Source organism: Melanaphis sacchari, unplaced genomic scaffold (genome assembly GCF_002803265.2).
Source record: "Melanaphis sacchari strain LSU unplaced genomic scaffold, SCAv2.0 Contig4_pilon_pilon, whole genome shotgun sequence".
Classification (NCBI taxonomy): Eukaryota; Metazoa; Arthropoda; class Insecta; order Hemiptera; family Aphididae; genus Melanaphis; species Melanaphis sacchari.
Window position 1 is genome coordinate 6,762,156 of NW_020271335.1, and position 20,247 is coordinate 6,782,402.

Below are 20,247 nucleotides of genomic sequence, written 5' to 3' on the forward strand. Positions count from 1 at the left end.
AACAATAATATAATATGATATAAATTTATATTATTGTAATAATTAAAAATCACCAATATAATAAATTCAATGTTTTTAGTATAAACTAAATCAACCTACCATAATGCTAATGCTAATAATAAAATAAATTTCATTAATAACAATATCAAAAAATATATCATGATTTAATATACTTAGATACATGCTGATAAACCGTCTCCGCTAAGAATCATTTATCGTTATTGAATTAAAAATTTAGCCATTTAAATGGCTCATTAGACATCTACTGTACAACAGAGTTATATTCAAATTCCCATTTTATTTGATATACATGCACCCTCTAATTACTTTATGGTTTGTTTTTTTAATTTACAACATGTAGATGATAGTATTTTAATCAAATTTCTTACCTTTTCCAGACTATTAAAATCTGTGCATGCCAAACTTAAAATAAGGTTTCAATTATTATTTTTTTTTTTTAACATTAGATTCAGAGTGAAATTAATTGATTTTTTTAATGATGTGTGAATTATTTAGTGTTGTGTCTGTAATTGATTTTTTTTTTATAATTTAAGGAGTTATTCTTATAGTAGAATTCATTCTAATCGTTTTATGAAGTATTATTATTGATTGAAAAATTTTTATCTTGTTGATACTAATTAGGCTTAAGAAAAATTTTGTTCTTAATTTATATTAGAAATTTTCCCAAAAGTAAGGAAATAATACTAAAAATATTAATTGCACAAATAACATAGAAAAACGAATATTTTGTTATAATTAATAAATATTAATTTAATTTCGCTGTAATGTATAATCGAAAAATATTTTTGCAATACAATTTTTAATACATTAGGTTAGTTATAAAAAAATTAAAATGACATATTTCTATAGTATTTTTTGTTTGATTTTAGGATCCTTTTTTCGAATAATATGATTTACGATGAAAACTCTATCCTCCACTGAGAATTTTTGTTGTTTTTTAAATTTTTTTTTTATACATTTATTTTTATATGATTTATGATTACGAGTAATGAATTATAATAATAATATAATACGTGTGTAAATATCTTTTTGTTTTGGCTTTTATACAAAAGGAATAATTTAGTAACACCTTCTATTTATAATTTGATGAAGCTATACATATAGAGTGTTAAATTATATTTATTTATTCTCGTACATATCTGCTTAATGCTTATACTTAATTCAGTAAAACCTCATTTATTTCTTGTTGTAACTTTAAAATATAATACTATTTAAATACTTGACACAAATTAGTAATTTGAGTAATATTCAATTTTTAAAATATATACAAAAGTAAGCTACAAATTGACTATTTTTTCTTTATTTTTTTTTAATAAATAATTTTATTTTATATAATTAAAATGATAAATTAATATAATAAAATATAATGTAATAAACAAGTGATTCTTTTATTAAACAAGGAATTAAAACATTTACAAGCAGCCCGGAAATATATCTCGAATAATCAAATTTTAATTGGACATTTTACTAAATAATTATTAAGTTTGTGACTTGACAACTTAGATGTTTAGCCGTTTTCCTTTTTTAATTAAATCAAGCGTCACCATTAACTACAGATTTGTTCCAAAATTATTCGCAGACAACTACACTATATAATATAGCATTAACGTATTTTATAGAATGCACGAACAGAAATAAACATTTAAAATACTAATTATTTAATAAATAATATTGAAGATATCTGTAAGATAATAGCTGGATACAATTAACCACTGTTAGTAAAAAATAAATCGTAAAATGTAATGTGGTAGGTATTGTAAAAGTTTAATTAGCGTTCATGGATTCTGGATTTTTAATAAAATGCATTTTACTTGAATTAAACATGATAATATTCACAAATAGTTTTAACTGATGTATGATGATATTTTTATTTTAATAGTTATAATAATATGATTAAAATAAAAATGTAAATAATTATTTATTTTGGAATTTAGAGTTTAATTGACGATTGAAAAACTAATACAAATATAAGCGCTGGTTTGACATTTCAAAGCTATTTGTCTACATTATCTTATCTATTATTTATTTAGTTACAAACTAGAACTATTGCCTTAATAAATGCATAAACTTATAATAAAATAAATAATTTTATGTTTAATTTTGCTTTTGTATAATAAGTTCATAATATTGTTTAATTATTTTTTTCTCGTTTTAATAGATATTTTTATGCATTAGGATGTGTTAGATAAAAAAAAAACTATCATGAGTAAAAATTTAATTAATATACTTCTGTATAAAATAAACAGTAAAAAATACATATTTTTGCTTACTTAATACTTAATATACGATATGATTTATAGAAAAATTATATAAATTAAGAAAAAAAAAACTCTAATAATAAAAGATATTAGTAAAAATATGATATTTTTCAAAAATATTGTTTTGTCATAACTAAAAATTATGTAAACAAATATTTTCAAAGGCATTGATTGTTTTTAAAATAATTATGTTTTTTGTTCAAAATAAAATTATTTTATCTATATCTAAATGTATGTTTTGACTTTATTAGGTATTGTTAGTTAATGGATGGAAGAAAAGCTAAACATTTGCTGTTTATTTATTGATAAATTGGTTATGAATTTATGGGAATATATTATGTAGAACTTAAACTACGGTATAAGGTTTATGGAAATATATAAATAAAAATCAATCCATGATGTTATAGCCACCTTAATCGATGATCTATATAAGCCACCGGTAATGCCGTCCTTGCAAAATGTGCTATATCCATTACTGACTTAATGATTAGCACATACGCTCATGGAGCTATTTTAGCAGCTTTGTATCGTAGAGTCATTGACAAAATTGATTGTGACCTCTTACCGATACAGCTTTCGACGATGTTTAATTTGGGATCAAATTATTTAAACGTAGATATATATTTATACATAATGTATACGTTGCAGGGTGGCTTTTCAGTTATTTAAAAGTAACTTTATTATAATATAAAAATTAATGTACAAGTATACCTGCACTAAGTCAAAGTGTTCTTCTTGTCTCATATAATAATCATATTATAAACAGTGTTAGAAAATAATTCGTCCTTTTTCTAATATTAGAACAAGCCGAACAAGGAATAGAAAAGAGTTTCTATGTATGAAGAATATGTACGCAAGTTGTGAAAAAAAAACTAAACGCACATTATTTTTAATGATAAAATTGTCTACAAATTGTTAGTAATGGTATCATAATAATTTTGTCAATAACTAATAAAATATACTATGTAGACAATTTTTTATTACAGGAATGAGTTTGTTTTTAAAAGAAATTTTTCCAACACTGATTATAACATCTAAACTAACTTATAGCTTATCATTTTGACTTGATCAAATAAAGAGTGCATAAAATATTATAGTACTCTATGTGGACATCATTAGATTTATTTTCATTGAAGTATTACTTAACGAGTATGAAAAAATCAGAATCAATATGTACCCATGTATAATTTTACTCGTATTATTAAACTAAGGGTTATTTTCAGTGATTCCCAACCTTTTTTTATCACTATGATACTAACTTAAATCAAAATAAATCGACATATATTAAATAATATAGTATTCGAATTCTTATCTACTTATTTTTTTTCAATTTTTATGTCCTCCAATAATTATTTGAATATGTGAATTTTTTAATGATCAACAAATAATAAATTATTGTTGTTAATTTACAATATTATGAATACATTCTCAATTTTGGTTATAATTATAAGTATTTCCTTGGTTAAACTTTTCAGTATAAATAGTATAAATGTTTTTTTCTTTAGCTTCTCGATCAATAATAGGTAAAATTGTAAATTTGTACCACAAAAAACGGGGTTTACTCTTATCATAGAAAAATAGTTTTTCTATCCGAATAAGACCAGCTCAGGATGAATAAGTAATATTTTTTAATAAAATTTATTTCTAAAACAATTAGAAGATATTCGTTTTTCATTAAATATATTTATTATTTTATTCATAATAAAATTTTAATTAAGTGTAGACAGGTATAATATATAGTATTTCAATAAGGTGTAAATAAGTTACAAATTAGACTCAATCATTTTCTGGCTGTTTAATTGAAAATGAATTTAATTTACCTAATAATATTTTACAAGTATAGTGTGTTTTAGAAAATGTTGGCCAATATATATTTTGGTTATTAGTTATTATAAATATATGATTCTGAAATAATTTCAACTAATAATTAATTTTTAAACTTTTAGCTCAAGGCAAATTATTTTTTATAGTTCAAACATACATAACACATTGTCAAAAAAAAATCAATTTTAGTTAATTTTGAAATAGCTTTAGAATAATTCAAGATATTTAAATTATACTATAATATGTATACTGTATAGTATAAAGCTATAATAAATTTGGAATATTTAGTTTCGTGATTATTGATCACTTCGAATAAAAATATTTAAAAAGAGTATTAAACGTAATATGACTTAGATTTTAGGTGAAGTATTAAGTTGATTAAATTATATCAAAAGATTTAAACTATTAAAGCATCGTTTTTTGAGACTTGTTTTCTTTATATATATTTATTATGCGTATACATATTACCACATTAGCTTTTTTATAAACCAATACCTATTTAAAGCAGCTCAATCTATATGTGTACTGTGTTTATATAAGTTTTATTTTGAAGGCATACTAGCAAAACGAGCTAAGTACCAAACATGAAAGTATAGTTCCTTACAAAACATTTAAAACATAGAATAACTTCTTTACTTTGGTATAGGTAACGACGTGCAATTTAAATAGTTTTTCGATCGCGTATCAATTCCAGAATTGTCTATGAACCAGCGATTTACAAACGCTTATCACATTAAGAATAGGAAATAGTTGTATAACATTATCGAATCGATTTTAAAATTTAAAACGAATGAAGAATGAACTATGATTTTTAAAAGAGTACTTTTTTCTTACCATCGCATCAATGGCATTGAAAAAGTACAATCTTATTTATTTTAGTGTTCATGAGCTAACAAATAATAATACACATTTTATAAATAACATAGTTTTAAGAACCTTATATATATATATATATATATATATATATATATATATCATTATTATCTTCTTTTAAATTCAATCATTATACGTATCAACAGATTTCGAAGATTTTTTTTATGGTTATAATTTGATAAAGATCTTCACTGTTAACATTGTCCATTGTTAATATATGAAAAAAATGAAAAATGATTCTATAATCTTTTTTTACTTGTTTCAATTTATATTCTTGTGCTTTATTAGCTTTATTAGATTTATACAATAAATTATTAACAATTTGAATTTTACAAAATAAACATGAAAAAAAAGTTAAAATTTTTGGTAGATAGTTTGAAAAAGATAAGTAATTTATAGGAATCAAATATAACATTAAAATATACACAATGTAAATATAAATGTAATAAAGTTTGGTTATTAATACAAAATATAATTAATAGTTTCCCTATAATTAATAGTTTCCACTGTAGTTACATTTAGGAGCTACAGTAATAATTAATATGTAATTTGTTAAGAGTATTCGTTTTTAGGTAACCAAAAATACAAATTACTGACATCTTTAAGATATAGTATCAAAGAAATAAAATAATTTAGTTTGAAAAACTTTACATGATTATCATTGTTTTGTTTATTTATTTATTATTCGTAGACGCCTGTAGACATAGAGTATATACATAGATAAATAGATATTATACATTAATATTCGATATATGTATAATAGATGAATAAATATTAAGTATCATTGTATCACTAAGTAGAAACAAATTTAATTTATGATGAGAAAAATAAATGTTCTACAATCTTAGAAGCCATCAATTAAAAATCTTATATCAGGAAAAGATTAAAAAAGTAAGTTAATTTTTTTTTAGATAGCTTAACAACGTTAATATATGGTCTACTGGTGTAATAAGACAATAATTTTGTGTTTATTAGTAATTAAAAATAACGTAGAAGTACTAAATGTGCAAATAAGAATATTAAAAAAAATTTAAGACAATATTTCAAATAAACTGATTTCAAAGTTAAGTAAGTCATAACACCAACATAAATTATTTTATTGTCTTCGAAATTATAGTGTTTCAATATTAAATTCTATGACTAGAATTTGAAGTGTTGTATACATTTAGTAGGTTTTATATGCTAAAATATAAAGAATACGATTTTGTATTCGTTTTTATTTTTTGATAAGATAGTTTTGATGTGGGTTTCGAATCATTGACCAATATTCTAGAAATAATCAAAAAAGGAAAAAATAAAAAACACCTAAGCACAAAGAATCGATAAACTCTTGGCAGTTACGTTTAAGAACCAAATATACGTAAAACTTTATTATAGGTTGTATTTATATATTTTCTAAACGTTATTGTTGTATACTCAAACATTATTTTTCTTGGGCTGAATTAGTTTTTTTTTTAGAAAGTGCATATGACATACATTGAATATATCTAGTGACTCAATTACTTTCATTGGCATCTTTTTTTCATATAAGTTCGTTTAAACTCCACTCGCTGGAAGTTGGGGTTAAGTTATTGAGACACGTTTTTATTCTATAAACTTGTACAAAACTTCAAACTAGTATTTTTCATATATCTAATCATTTCAGCATTAGAAATGTCAACTATAGATTAAAATTTTAAAATAAAATTATTATCAATAAATGATAAGTATACAAAATAACAAAACACATAGACAAAAATACGACCAATCGTTACAAGCAACTAAAATGTACTTATTATTATTTTTATTCTACATTAACACTTAGTTCTAAATTTTTTATTATACAAATTATGTATTGTATTAATTTAAAAAAAAAGCTAGTGTGTTTACATTTAATATAGCATCGATAAACCAGTTATTATACCTTGTAAATACGATGTTAATTTGCACATAGTCTCGCCGTACAACCATAAGCCGGTCACCGATTGTCCTACTGCCATTGGCATGCATATGAATGTCACTAGGAGATCAGCGATGGATAAGTTCACCAAAAAGTAGTTGGTTACACTATAATAATAAAAAAAAAAAAACAAACTTTAGCATACATATTTCATTTATTTTATATAAATATATATTTTTTATTAGTGGTAGACATAGTGAAAACTGCATTACCTCTTACCACCCTTATCTAGCATTTGTAGGTGCTAATAAATCATTGGTATACTTTAAAAATATTTATTACTATACATATTATATTATAATTCATATTTCATTGAACCTGAAATGTTATAGTACTTATCTATGATTTTTTAAATTTTATCTGATGTAAACGTTGATTGCATTAATATTCAATAACAGTGATAAAACGAATTTTGATGAAGGTTACCAATATATAAGTATTATATAATATAGGCTACGACGTTGGTCATCGTATTATATTATAAATGTAAATATATATCTTTAATTAGACGGATAACTTGTTATTGAATTCAAGCTCTTTGAACATTTATTAACGACCTATGTGATGTGGTCTAGAGAAAAGTACAACCTTTTGATTCTGTCGTAATATATACAATTGTATGTAAAGTTAATAGTATTTTGACTTTAATTTCTATCACTAGTTATAGTATTTAAAACTACAGTTTTATATATGAATATATTTAATAGATTTATACTCTGATTTAACTCTATAGTCTATACTGTGATAAAAAAATTAAAGTTATTATCTATTCGCTAGAGGTGTTAATATAGTTACCAATTATCATTACGTGTAAAAATGTACCTATTTATAAGCTTTACACGTAAATATTAAATATGGTATATTAATAAAATTATTTTTTATTGTTATTTATGCAAATTTAATCTCTTATAATTAAAAATTTTAGAGTTATGATGTTTAAGTTTTTGAACAATGCTCTATTTATATATAGGAATAATGTTAAAATTTCCGAGGAAATGGTTCTCATGTTTTACATTAGCGTGTTTAAATTCTTGGAAATAATGTTGCCAACTGATTTAATCATTATTTAAGGATCGGCTTTCATATACGCAGAAAATTACGCTATATTTGGACGTTATTGTGATGTGTTATTAAATGGTCTTGATAACCTAGTGGAGTGCATTTGTCATTTTGCACGACTGAGGCGCAAAAGTGTTATGATCCGAGACATTTAATTGCATAAACTTAAAAAAAAAAGTAATATCCTAGCTATTATTTTATTTTTAGTTTACTCAGTAATATTTTTTGACTTTACGAACTTTAAGAACGACAACATTTTCTGAATATATTTGTAAGTACATAATTTTTTTTTGGTATAAACTACCGTAAATGGTTAAGATTTCTCGAAAAGAACATTTCTTTATTACTGGATTATGTTTAGTTGGTTGAAAAAAAATCAAGAGATGTTTTTGCTTGAAATTGAATTTTTCTTTGTCACAAATACCATTTCCAACACGGGTATTTGTACTTTTCTGTTAGTTATTTTAACTTTAGAACAGTGTAAGTACATTTTTAAGAATACTTCACAAATTTAATTTATAATAAATATATTTAATTTTGCAATAAACAAATACATTTTTTTTTAAATCTCATACAGATTCATATCAAATCGTTCGTAAGAGGTTTTTTAAGATGTTACTATATTATTCAAATATAATAATATATAATGTGGTATAACTGCAAGTACGGACTTATTTGATTTTTGCTGTAAATAAAACAGTCACATTTTAACATAATAAGTAATTATAAGTAGCTAATATACATTATGTATGTACATATGAGTACATTTTATATCTTCGTTAATATCAAATTTAGTTGATTTTAAATAATATAATAATACAATCTTTACTAAAATAATACATTTAATGTCCATAACAATGGTGTGAGTTATAAAATTTAACGCCGTAATTAAAAATATTAATATAATGTGGCGTGGTAGTATAACTGCAATTACAATCAAAAAACTTTTTTTATTGTTTGCTGGGAAAAGAGATTATTAATTTGGCTAGGTATGGATTTATTTTCCGGTTTAATATTTTGTAAGAACTTAAAAAGCTGGTCTATAAAATAACTTTTTAATAATGGTGATTAAAATAAAGAAATTAACGATTATGTCCATATTAAGATGGGCTGAAATTGAAAAATATGATTTATTGCATTTCCCTATAAAAGTTACCATAAATCATTAATGCCCTAAATTAAACACTAAGTATCAATATTAAAAAACCCTTGTCTACACTGTGAAATCATAATAAAAAATATAATATTATTCTAAATGTAATTATAATTAATTATTAATTGACTCTAAACCTACCAAAATCGACAAAGAACTCGTCGAACATTCTATCATAAAAATACATCATATGTACAAAAAAAAAAAAAAAATCATCATCTAAAACTTTTTGTAAATATTATATATTCTCACATTACTTTATAAGTGATAGTATAGGAAGGGAGTTCAATATTAAAAATTAGAATGGGAACCTACATTTTCTTGAAAACATAATGCGAAGAATTTTTTTTAATATATTTTAATGATTGAAAAATATTAATTAATGCAAGAATCTATGCTCAAGAATGGCTTAAAGTTTTTAGAAATTATATTTTAACTACTATTGTCAAGTAACAATGTGCGTGCTTTGATTTATTTTTTATGTTATAATTTTAAGATAAATCTTAAAAAATATTAGGAATTATTCTTAACTATTATACTTAAATTCAATCAAAAAACTCTTTCTAATGGCCATAGATAAGTATATCAAAAGCTTGTAAAATATTTTTTAAGTATATATGCTATTGTATTTTCTAAAGTAAACAGATGTCTACAAAGAAAATCTATAAAATAAATTAATAAAAAATATTTTACACAATGATCTATTTTAATATCGATAGGTTTTATTTTTCATTAAAATATCTATTTTAATTAAAGTTGTTTTCTTGTTTGAAAATAATAGATAAAAGCGGAAGTGTATTTATTGAAAGTACAACTTTATCTGTAACAGATTACACTAAACGTTGGTGTATTGTCATTGTTTTAAATTCTCAGTGGAAGAGAAAATTTACCGAATCACAAACAAAAAACTATAAATAAGGCAATGACGACATGTATAGTAACGTCGAGGGGTAGGATTCTGCAATGCTATCAGATACCTAAATCGATGAACTTCAAATAGCTGTACATTATTAACCACTCATGTCTGCATTTTTATTTTTATAAATTCGTATTGGTGAAACATTATTAAATACTACCGATTAAAAAAAAAAATCATGAAAATAAAATATACGAGCATATATATATATATGTATGTTCTCTGCATACAATTGTGTAACCCTTCTTTCTATCAGCTTTTTATTTTACATTTTGACAAAATCAATTTTGTTATTTTGTTGTAATTAATTCAAAAGCAAATAACCCTAGGTACTTTAAAGTTTGTCCAAATGATTGTTTAAGCGTCATGTATATTATATATACATGTAAAACTAAAAAAAAACTTTTTTATTTAATCCTAATAATCATAACTTATGAGGAACCTTTTATTAAGTGCTTTAACTAAGTGAAAATTGTTATCGACAAAATTATTCAAATATCGGTAATTCATCATGCTTATAAATAGTTAAAAGAGTTAAAATATTTTTAAAATAAAACCACATAGTAATAGTTATAAATATATACGGTTATTTGTTTGTATATAAATAGTTTTTGTTTATCTAATTGTCAAAAAAAGTATTGGAAACTTATTAGTTTATAAATCCTTTCAAAGTAGTAAAATTTCCTTTCCTATTAAAAAACATAATGCAGTTGAAAATTGAAGAATTTTTTTTCTAATATTAAATGTTTAAACAAAATAAAAAAAATAACAATAATAAATAACATCGCGGTAAAATAAATAAATTCATCATTCGTCTAAAATGGTCAATAATAAAATAGGACTGCTAGGCATTTAATTTTTTTAATTAAATGCTTACCTTATAAATATGCATTACTTTAAATTATTTATGTTTATTCGAAATGCATTGAGATTATTAAATAAAATTATGTTGACATTTAATCATTTTAAAATAACGGAAAAATATCTGAAAATGGCTCAATGAAATAAATACATGATTTTAGTTGAAATTTTTTTTTAATTATTATAATTTCGTAATGTTGATTTTATAATTATATTTGAATAATATTTTTCTATGTATATAAAGAAATACTATAAATTAAACGCATTGCTGTAGATACTATTAAACATAATATTCTCTCCTCCTATAATTTCTATTGAAAATCAAGCTTTCTCTATGTTCGGTCTTAACGTGTTTAATTATTTCTCCAATTTACGATCCTTTAACCTTTAAATGTCTATTCACTTATATCATTAGGTTTCATCTAGAATATGCTGAAATTATCTGAGACTCTAATATTATTAGTATTTCCAATCATATTGTACTTTATTCAAAATACATTTTGTGTTTTATTAGTTTTAAATTGAATATCGAAAGGCTCCCTCATTCTGATTAAAACAAAATTAGTAATTTTATAAATCTTTAATCAAAATAATATGATGAGATTCTTAATATGTTACCTAAAAAAAAATATGTATATATATATTTATGTATTCTAAATAATAAAATGAATAATTTTATTCATATATATTAAGTTTTATTGACTTTAATATTAACTGTCATAATGTTAGACAAAACATTAATGTTAATGATCAATTTTTATTTTATAACTCATGATTTTCATAGGTAACCTAACCTATATGGCTTTAATATGCAATTCTTCCCGACTAATATTGTATAAATAATGGTAATTCTATTAGTAATGACTGATTATTATTATTATTTATTTATTTTTGATATATATTGTAATTATTAATATTGTTTTATTGTTTTTTCTTTTATTTTATTTGACGTAATTCTATAATAGCTCAATTAGTTTGTAATTTCTAATTATTGGACTTAATTTTGTATTTAGACTTATGTCAGTAACCAAATAAATAAATAAAAGCCACTTGGATTCGTTCTATTTGTTCGTGTTTAGTACTGTTTACTAAGTCAGAGCTTTAACACACTTAGAGAATTACTATCAAGAAGTAAATATACGTTTATTTTACGAGACATTTTTATCATGTTATGTTTCGCGTTTTATAGTGTATGTTACCCGATACAGCTGTGAGTAGTGTTCTACGTATAGTTAATATAATATCCGATAATATAGATTTGTTTATTGGTGTTTCTATTTTCTAATTATTAAAATCTGTCTAGAAACTAATTTAAAATTGATATTTTGTTCTTGTTTTTAGTACTTTTGCAATGAAAATAAGTATAGGTTATATAGAGTTTTAACCTCACATTCACATTTTATTGATTGTAATTGACGTTATTTGAGATTTTAAAAATTAATTATTGTGGTTCAAAATGTATACCTTATGCATATAATTAATTATATAATATATAATATACAATAAATAAAATATTAGTGTAACATGATAATATTAAGATTGAACTTAAAATAAATATAGATCGGAGCCTTATTAAAATGTACAGATAAAAAATAATACAATATGTGTGTAAAGACACTATATTAATTAAAATAAATTGGCGTTTTATAAAATATTTTTGATAATTCATTATAAAATTAAAAACTAAAGTGTTAAACTTGATTTAAAATTTTGAAATATAATAAATATTATAAATATTTAAAACATTCTAAATACATAATTTTACCTTATTTTTGTTATGATGAGAAAAAAATCAATTTATATACTTACCTATCTATTTAGAAATAATTATGAAAAACCAATGTATTTAACTTAGACTATTATTTTTATAAATTGTATCGATTGTTTGTGATACATTTAAAATAATTGTCTTTATCGAATCTGGACTATAAATAAAGTAAAGCATATAAAGGAAATATCAGTATAGAAACTCATTAAGTTTTTGAAAACACAAAATTATATTGACATTACACAACATTGTAAATATAACAATCGATATAGTAGTGGATGATAAAGAAAAAATTGAGCGGAGAAATTGTTTTAATTTTTTTTTACTTACTAGTTGTATCTAATATTATAGTTGTTTGTCTATTTGTTTGAGGTTTTATGTGATATATTTTAATTATCCGTTAGTTATATTATACTGTTTATTAAGAAATTAAGTAACTAATTCAGGTCATAGGCTTATTGTAAATAACATTATTATTGTTAAAATAACATTTCAAATTTTTTTTAATAAAGCTCAACACTTACAAGTAACATCTGATAAAGTACAGATAATCAAATATATAAAATAATATTGAATATTATTATGAGTATAAGATAACAGTGGAAAAGGTGACATTAGATATTCGTACAAGTATTTAATTGAAGACCTATAAAGGTGTATAGGTATAGTAATAAGTAATAAGTTATTACTAATTATCATAATTTTGTATTCTAATAAAATGCATATAAAACGTTTATACTTATAAGATTATATAAATTAAATGTAAGATTGTAAATATTGCAATCACATGATATCTAATAATATATTATTATAATATTATTGTTATGTTTATTACTTATTTTACAAATGCCTTGCATGTACTCGTATGTTATATTTAAATTCCCACGGTATTATATTAATATAAAATGTATTCCAAAACGGTATTATTATTTTGTAAAAATTATTATTTAAATGTGTACATTATTATATATACAATATACATATTATATTAGTTAACCAACTATTTACAATATGTAAATTGTATTTTAATTACTTAAGTATGTTACATATTATTAGTATACTACCTACTTAAACGTATATAGTATAATATTGTATAAATATTACATTGTGTATTTATAAGAGTTATTGTAATAATAACTAATCTTTAAAAATCAACGAGTAAATAAATGAAATATGTAATTTAATGTCTTTGAAAAACTATACTTTTGAAAAAAAGTTATATTTTTTACAACTTTTTATTGTAATTATTTATTAAGGTTGTAGTTATTTTGAATTATAAGATTGGTTTTTAATTTTATATTCCAAAAAAGAATAGTTTTTGAAGTATATCTATCGTAATTATTTAGCGTTCTGACCCGCTTCGTGAACTGGATGAAATTTTTATCCATTATATTAAACGGAACTTAATTTTTTACATATCATGTAATTACACAATGACGGAAATTTTTCATGAAACGAACATGGATAATTAATAGTACAAAACTTGTTCCGTAATCTGTATATGACGAAACAAAAAATATGTGTATAATTTTTATCAATAAAAACATGTTTATATTAATAACCTGTGATACCTTAAAATTCCAGGAAATTTATTATAATATTTTTTATACTTATTAAATCAAAATTAAATTGTTCGATAAAAAAGTTGAATTTTTTTTGTTTTACACCGATAAACCAAGTAAAAAACCTCATTCTATGGGCGAAATTGAAATAATAATTCAATACATTCATGCTAAAGCTAACAGGTTAATAAAAATTCAAAATAATAATATTTTTTAACTCATGAGATAAAAATTTAAAAAAAATAATTATAAGAATTTAAAAATAAAAAACAAGGTGAGAATATGTAACTATCTCTTGAAAAATTTTGATGTCCTTTTCGTAGTTGTAAAGCGTAAATTAACCTGCAAAACAATAAATAAAAAAAAAAAACAAGAAAGAAAGAAAGTAAGCATAGTTTAATATAAAATAAACAAATAATTACATACTGATATTCTAACATAATAACATTGATTATAAATTATTAGTATTAATAATAATCAATGATAATAATTATAAAAGAGTAACTAGTCATAATAATAAACGCACAGTAATTATTGGACGCATACACTGTCACGGTGTGGTAACTAAGAGGTTTACAATTTTAATTATTTTGACACTTATTATTAATAATTTATAATACAAATTAACCTAATAGTTTTTCATAATGCATAACTATTATAATTATAATTATAATAAATTGTTTCTATTGATAAAAATTATACACGTACCTACTATTTGTTTTATCATGTGTAGGTACAAATTACGGAACAAATTCCGAACTACTATATCTTTATGTTCATTTTGTAAAAAGTTATCCATATATTATGTGATGTGTGAAATAAAAATTCTGTTTTGTGAATTGGTTGACATTTTTATCTATTTCACGAAACGAGCCTGACCGCGAAATGGATGCAACATATCGATTTGTTAAAATTTGATTTATTACGACTAATTAGTTATGTAGTTAATTATAAATTATTTTAATGTAATATTTTGAAATTTCAAGTGTAGATACAACAATGAAGTACTCGCTGTCCATATTATCCATATTATAATGATCAATATGTTCTAATTAAAAGGTCGTTAAAACGTTATAAGATTGATCTAATAACTTAATCTTAGGTATTACAATATGAAGAAACACATTTTCCTTAAATGTTTAAATATGTTATTATTTAAAACACATTTAATCCATTTTTCGTTATAATTTTGATGATATGGTACCCATGTGCCATATGTATTATATCGGATGAGTTACATAAAAATAAAATAGACATAATAATGATGATTTGTGGATAAATACACAAACATTTCTATAGTGGGCTATTGAGTAGATGTTTTTTTTAGAAATCGGTATAAAAGAAAAATATTTATTTTTTTCTATAAATCTTTGATTTCCAGTTGAATTAATCTAGGTATATCATTACGACGGAAATTCAAGTATATACATTTTTTGTACCTACTAAACGTTTATATCCACATGGTTATAGATATTATATAAATATACATAATATTATATAAATAATGTATATTAAACGATACGCTATTCAGTACGTACTCATGTTAATAGAACTTTGCGCCTTATTTCTTATTGATTATGTATTTGTGTTTATCGTTGAATATTCTAAATCTTTTTTAAAGTGACCTCAATGTTTTTCCGATAAATTGTCACTGATAATACTATAATAACACCAAGTTGTTGTGGACATTTTAATTCATTATTAATTTTTGTTTCTTTTTTACTCCACATAAAAAAAAAAAAGTACTCATATATAATTTATGCTTAATTTTTGTTTAAGTACTATATGTTTAATAATGATACATTTTACAACCTCTAACATGTTACTTTTGATTGTCTGTCTTTAGCCACTAAACGTATAATTTTATTCAGTTCCCTTAATGCCTTCAATACCCCTCTCGATTTCTTCTCCATCCTCAACTCTAATTCCGTAAATGTCATAAAAAATATTAATAACTTTTAAACTGGAAACTGGTTTTATAATTTAATAATTATTTTGTTTTAATCAAATATATATTATATTATGTAGTTTTGTGTACTACGTTTTTATGTACTATGCGTATATATTAATCATTATATTATATTATATTATGTAATTGTCGAGCTATAATAGTTTTGCACTAAAAACTAATAAAAAAAATAATTAAGTTGTATTTATTTAGCCAGTCATATCAAGTTTCTACATGATTTTATTTTCTTCGATTCAATTGTGGTATTAATTTATTATTAAAAATAAATATTATTATATTAAACTGATGATTTATCAGAAAGGGGGATATGTGGTATACTGATTTTGATCAGATTGTGAATTTATTGAGTGAGAAAGCCTATGTACTAGTACGGTAGTACACTATATAATGTATATTATATTATAAAACAATAGCTTGACCTTTATGTATTACCAAATTTTTTTTTTTCCCTTGTATTAGTTTTCGTCGACTAAAACTTAATCTAATAGAAACACTTTACATTATATTAATTAATCATTGTATGGTATTGATATTTGGAGATTTAAGCAATTTCAGTTTTAGAAAAAACATCACTTTTTTATACCTATAGTGTAATTATGTATTATATGATTAAATTTTGTGTGGCTTGAAACAAGAAATCCACCAATCAATTTTGTTAAAAACTTTTTATACGGATATATTGGTACTTTTGTTCATAATTTATTTTTGTGGCTTATTTATTTATTTATTTTTAATTATATTTTACCTTTATTATGGCCTTAGCTTATTTTATAATAATTGTTATGATCGGTATTTGAAGCGTATAAATACGATTGTTTGTGTAATAATTAGTTTATATATAAATTATGTGAAGTAGATACCATTAAAATTAAAAAATATGTTATTTTAGTCATTGATTATAATTTATAATAGAGATATGTGAAAACTTATTAATTTATGCAGTTAATAAAAATATAGATTATGATTCGAGAACATAGAGTAAGTATTATTTGATATTTATAACAATATCTTAAGCAAAATAATTAATAATAATAAAAGACTTAGTAGAATATCATTCGATAAAAAATATATGGACAGTTCTAAGTGTAGTTTTCATTAGCAAAACGATTGTGAAGGGATTTAAGTAGACGATAAGATAGATGAGGAAAATAGAAGTGTATTTATTGTAAAATGAGGTGAAACTTTAAAATTTATTTGTGAAAGGAGGGTAGATAATAATCGAATAGGATAAAAGTTTAGTAATAAATTATATATTCGCAATGTGTCTCCGATCATCAAAACTGGATAAACTTGAAACTTTAAGAATGAAATTATAATCATGTGAAGGATACGGGACATTAATAAAATAAGCAGCAAATGAAAGGAATTTGCTTTAAATTCTTTCAACCGCTAGTGAATCTGTATGTAATCGAGGGTTCTAAAGAAGAGATTCTTATTCCAGTGTAGGCTAAACTAAAAACTGATAGAGTATTTTTAACAAATGGTCTAATTTGAATTCAGAGAAAATACATCGAGAAAATCCAAGGAATTTAAATGGTTTACGAGAAATCTAATACTTACTTAATATAATAATATTGCCGTTTGAAAATATGTTGAATTTAATATACAAATATTAAACACTGATTAAAGCAGTCTTACAATAATTTACCACTAACCATGTAAATACGTATTAACTATTGATTACGACCAATCGTAATAAGTATTAAACAGAACATATTTTGTATTTAAATGTTTATAGTTAAAATATTGTAATTTAACTGTACCTTGACTGTTTTCATTAAACTGGGCTGTTAGATACAAGACAAAATATTATGTAGTTTCATTTTAATCACCAATAACTATTTGAGTGTATTTCAGCAATATCTACCTATAGCAATAAATTAAATTTTCTAAATTGTTGGCTTATTCTACAGAATATTATTAAACTGTTCTATTATGTTATGAATCAAAAATATTTAATGAATCATTCACATAATACTGAATGTGTTATGTTTTGCATGCATATCGGCTTTAAGAATAATTATAATTGTATTATTGAAATGTATAATATATTTACGTCCAAGGGCAGATAGGCCTATGAGGGAAATCAGAATTTTCCCAGTGGGCCCCTGTCCACACCAAAATATGGGGTCTCCAGTATCAATACGGTATTTTATGTTTTAAATGTTATTAATAATATAATAATAATATCGAACTTTATATAATTTTGAAACAGTTTATTTTATTGGTATTTGGTTTATAATTAAAAATGAAATAAAAACATTTACATTTACGTTAATTATATATGGTAGGTTTCTATGTATATTATGGGTAATGAATATATTACTAAATATTATAATATTGTAATATCATCTATTTTTAGAGTATGATGTGGTAAGAAAATGTAAACACCATCGATTACGAATTTAGGAAACATACTCGTAAGATAAATACTATGTGGTTTATTGTTTTAATGTAATAGTTAATTATAATTTATTTAGTAATGCTTATCCAGCTCTTTATTTTGCATATTAATTATTATTTACGTTTTTAATCACTCAAGTAGGATTGAACTAAGTTTTCCAAAACTTAAGTATGTAAAAAATTATCTTAGAAATTCAATATCACAAGATCATTTAAAAAGTTTAATGTTAATAAGTATTGAAAAAGAAATATAAACTAAAATTTTCCCTGATGATATTACTAGTAAGATTGTCGCACATACCAATGTATTAAAAAAAAAAAAAAAAAATGTGTATTAATAATTCTGACTAACGAATTCTATATTAAAATAAAATAATATACGACTTAAAATATAGACTTTCTGAGTCCTTGAATTCAATTCCCGATAACATAAAATAGTCCTATCTACCCCTGAATATATTACATAACCATACAAGTAATATGTACGGTCTTATGAAATGGTATAAAATCAGAATAATGACGGTGAACCCAAAAAACTTACCCATAATGTCACGTGATTTTAGTCGATTATATTAATAACTATAGTTATTATATAACAGTGTATAATTATTACGTGGATATGTGGTGAGTGGATTATGCTCTATAGACTAAAATAGATAATCCGACTATAAACCATTAGGTCTAAAAAAAGTGTCTTACTTTTTACAAATCACACTTTTTTCATTGAATATTTGTTATGTACCTACAGATAATTTTTAAATACAGACAAAACCGTTTTCATTTGTTAAATGTGTTGTAAAAAGCAGACTTAGTCAGTTTTCTGTCCTAGTGTTTAAAATATTATATCATAGTCTTATAAGTTATAAACATTTTTTTTTCTAAAACGGTCCTAAGAGGTCAATTTAGAACTATTCGTCTTATCGAAATTTTGTCCAAAGAAATCGACTAAAGAGATTTCATTGTAAGTCGATTTTTCTAACAAGTCCTCTGTGTGTCATTTGATTGATGGTGCTTAACAATCTTTCTTTCATCTGATTGTGAAATTTTATTAGATAAAAATTCAAGGATTGTACTTATAATGTAGTTTATTTTGAATGTTGATTTATATGTATATTATTATGTATAAATATTTTACTGTTAAACTTATCAATGTGAATTTATATTTTTCTTTACATTTTACATTCGTTCATTCTTGTAAAAACAACATGCTTAAAAAATACATACATTTAAATTTAAAATGCATATTAAAAAAATATTTATACTTCCAAGTATTTAGAATTATTTATTTTAAACTTCTTTTTAAATTATTACTTTTTAATACATACATCGTATATTTAAATAAAATATTCAGAAATAATTAATTCCAATAAATATCTACCTTCTATAATATTCAGTTAAATAATAAATATCATACTTTTAAAGCTTAGAAATTAGGTATCTAACATTTAAAATAATGTTCATATAACTAAAAATTATTTTCAGTAAATAAATAAAATTTTTAGGACCGGTTTACTTCTAAATAAAAAAAAAATAACTAAAAAAATGTGTACCCATACAACTTAAATTTTCAGCAATTAGATCCAATAAAAACCTAACCGTATTAATTACCTACTAAAATCCATAATAGAAAGACCATTTTTT

The 20,247-nt window shown here is 22.4% G+C and overlaps 1 protein-coding gene across 5 annotated transcripts in view; it reads right to left on the minus strand.

Annotated features, from left to right (window-relative positions):
• LOC112598705 (gastrin/cholecystokinin type B receptor-like) overlaps window positions 1–20,247 on the minus strand; it is a 134,793-nt gene that overhangs the window by 7,404 nt on the left and 107,142 nt on the right. For all 5 annotated transcript variants that reach the window (XM_025345253.1, XM_025345257.1, XM_025345255.1 and 2 more), the window contains one exon: window positions 6,880–7,022. In XM_025345253.1, coding sequence (XP_025201038.1) covers window positions 6,880–7,022 — 143 coding nt within the window. The remainder of the gene's footprint in view (window positions 1–6,879; window positions 7,023–20,247) is intronic.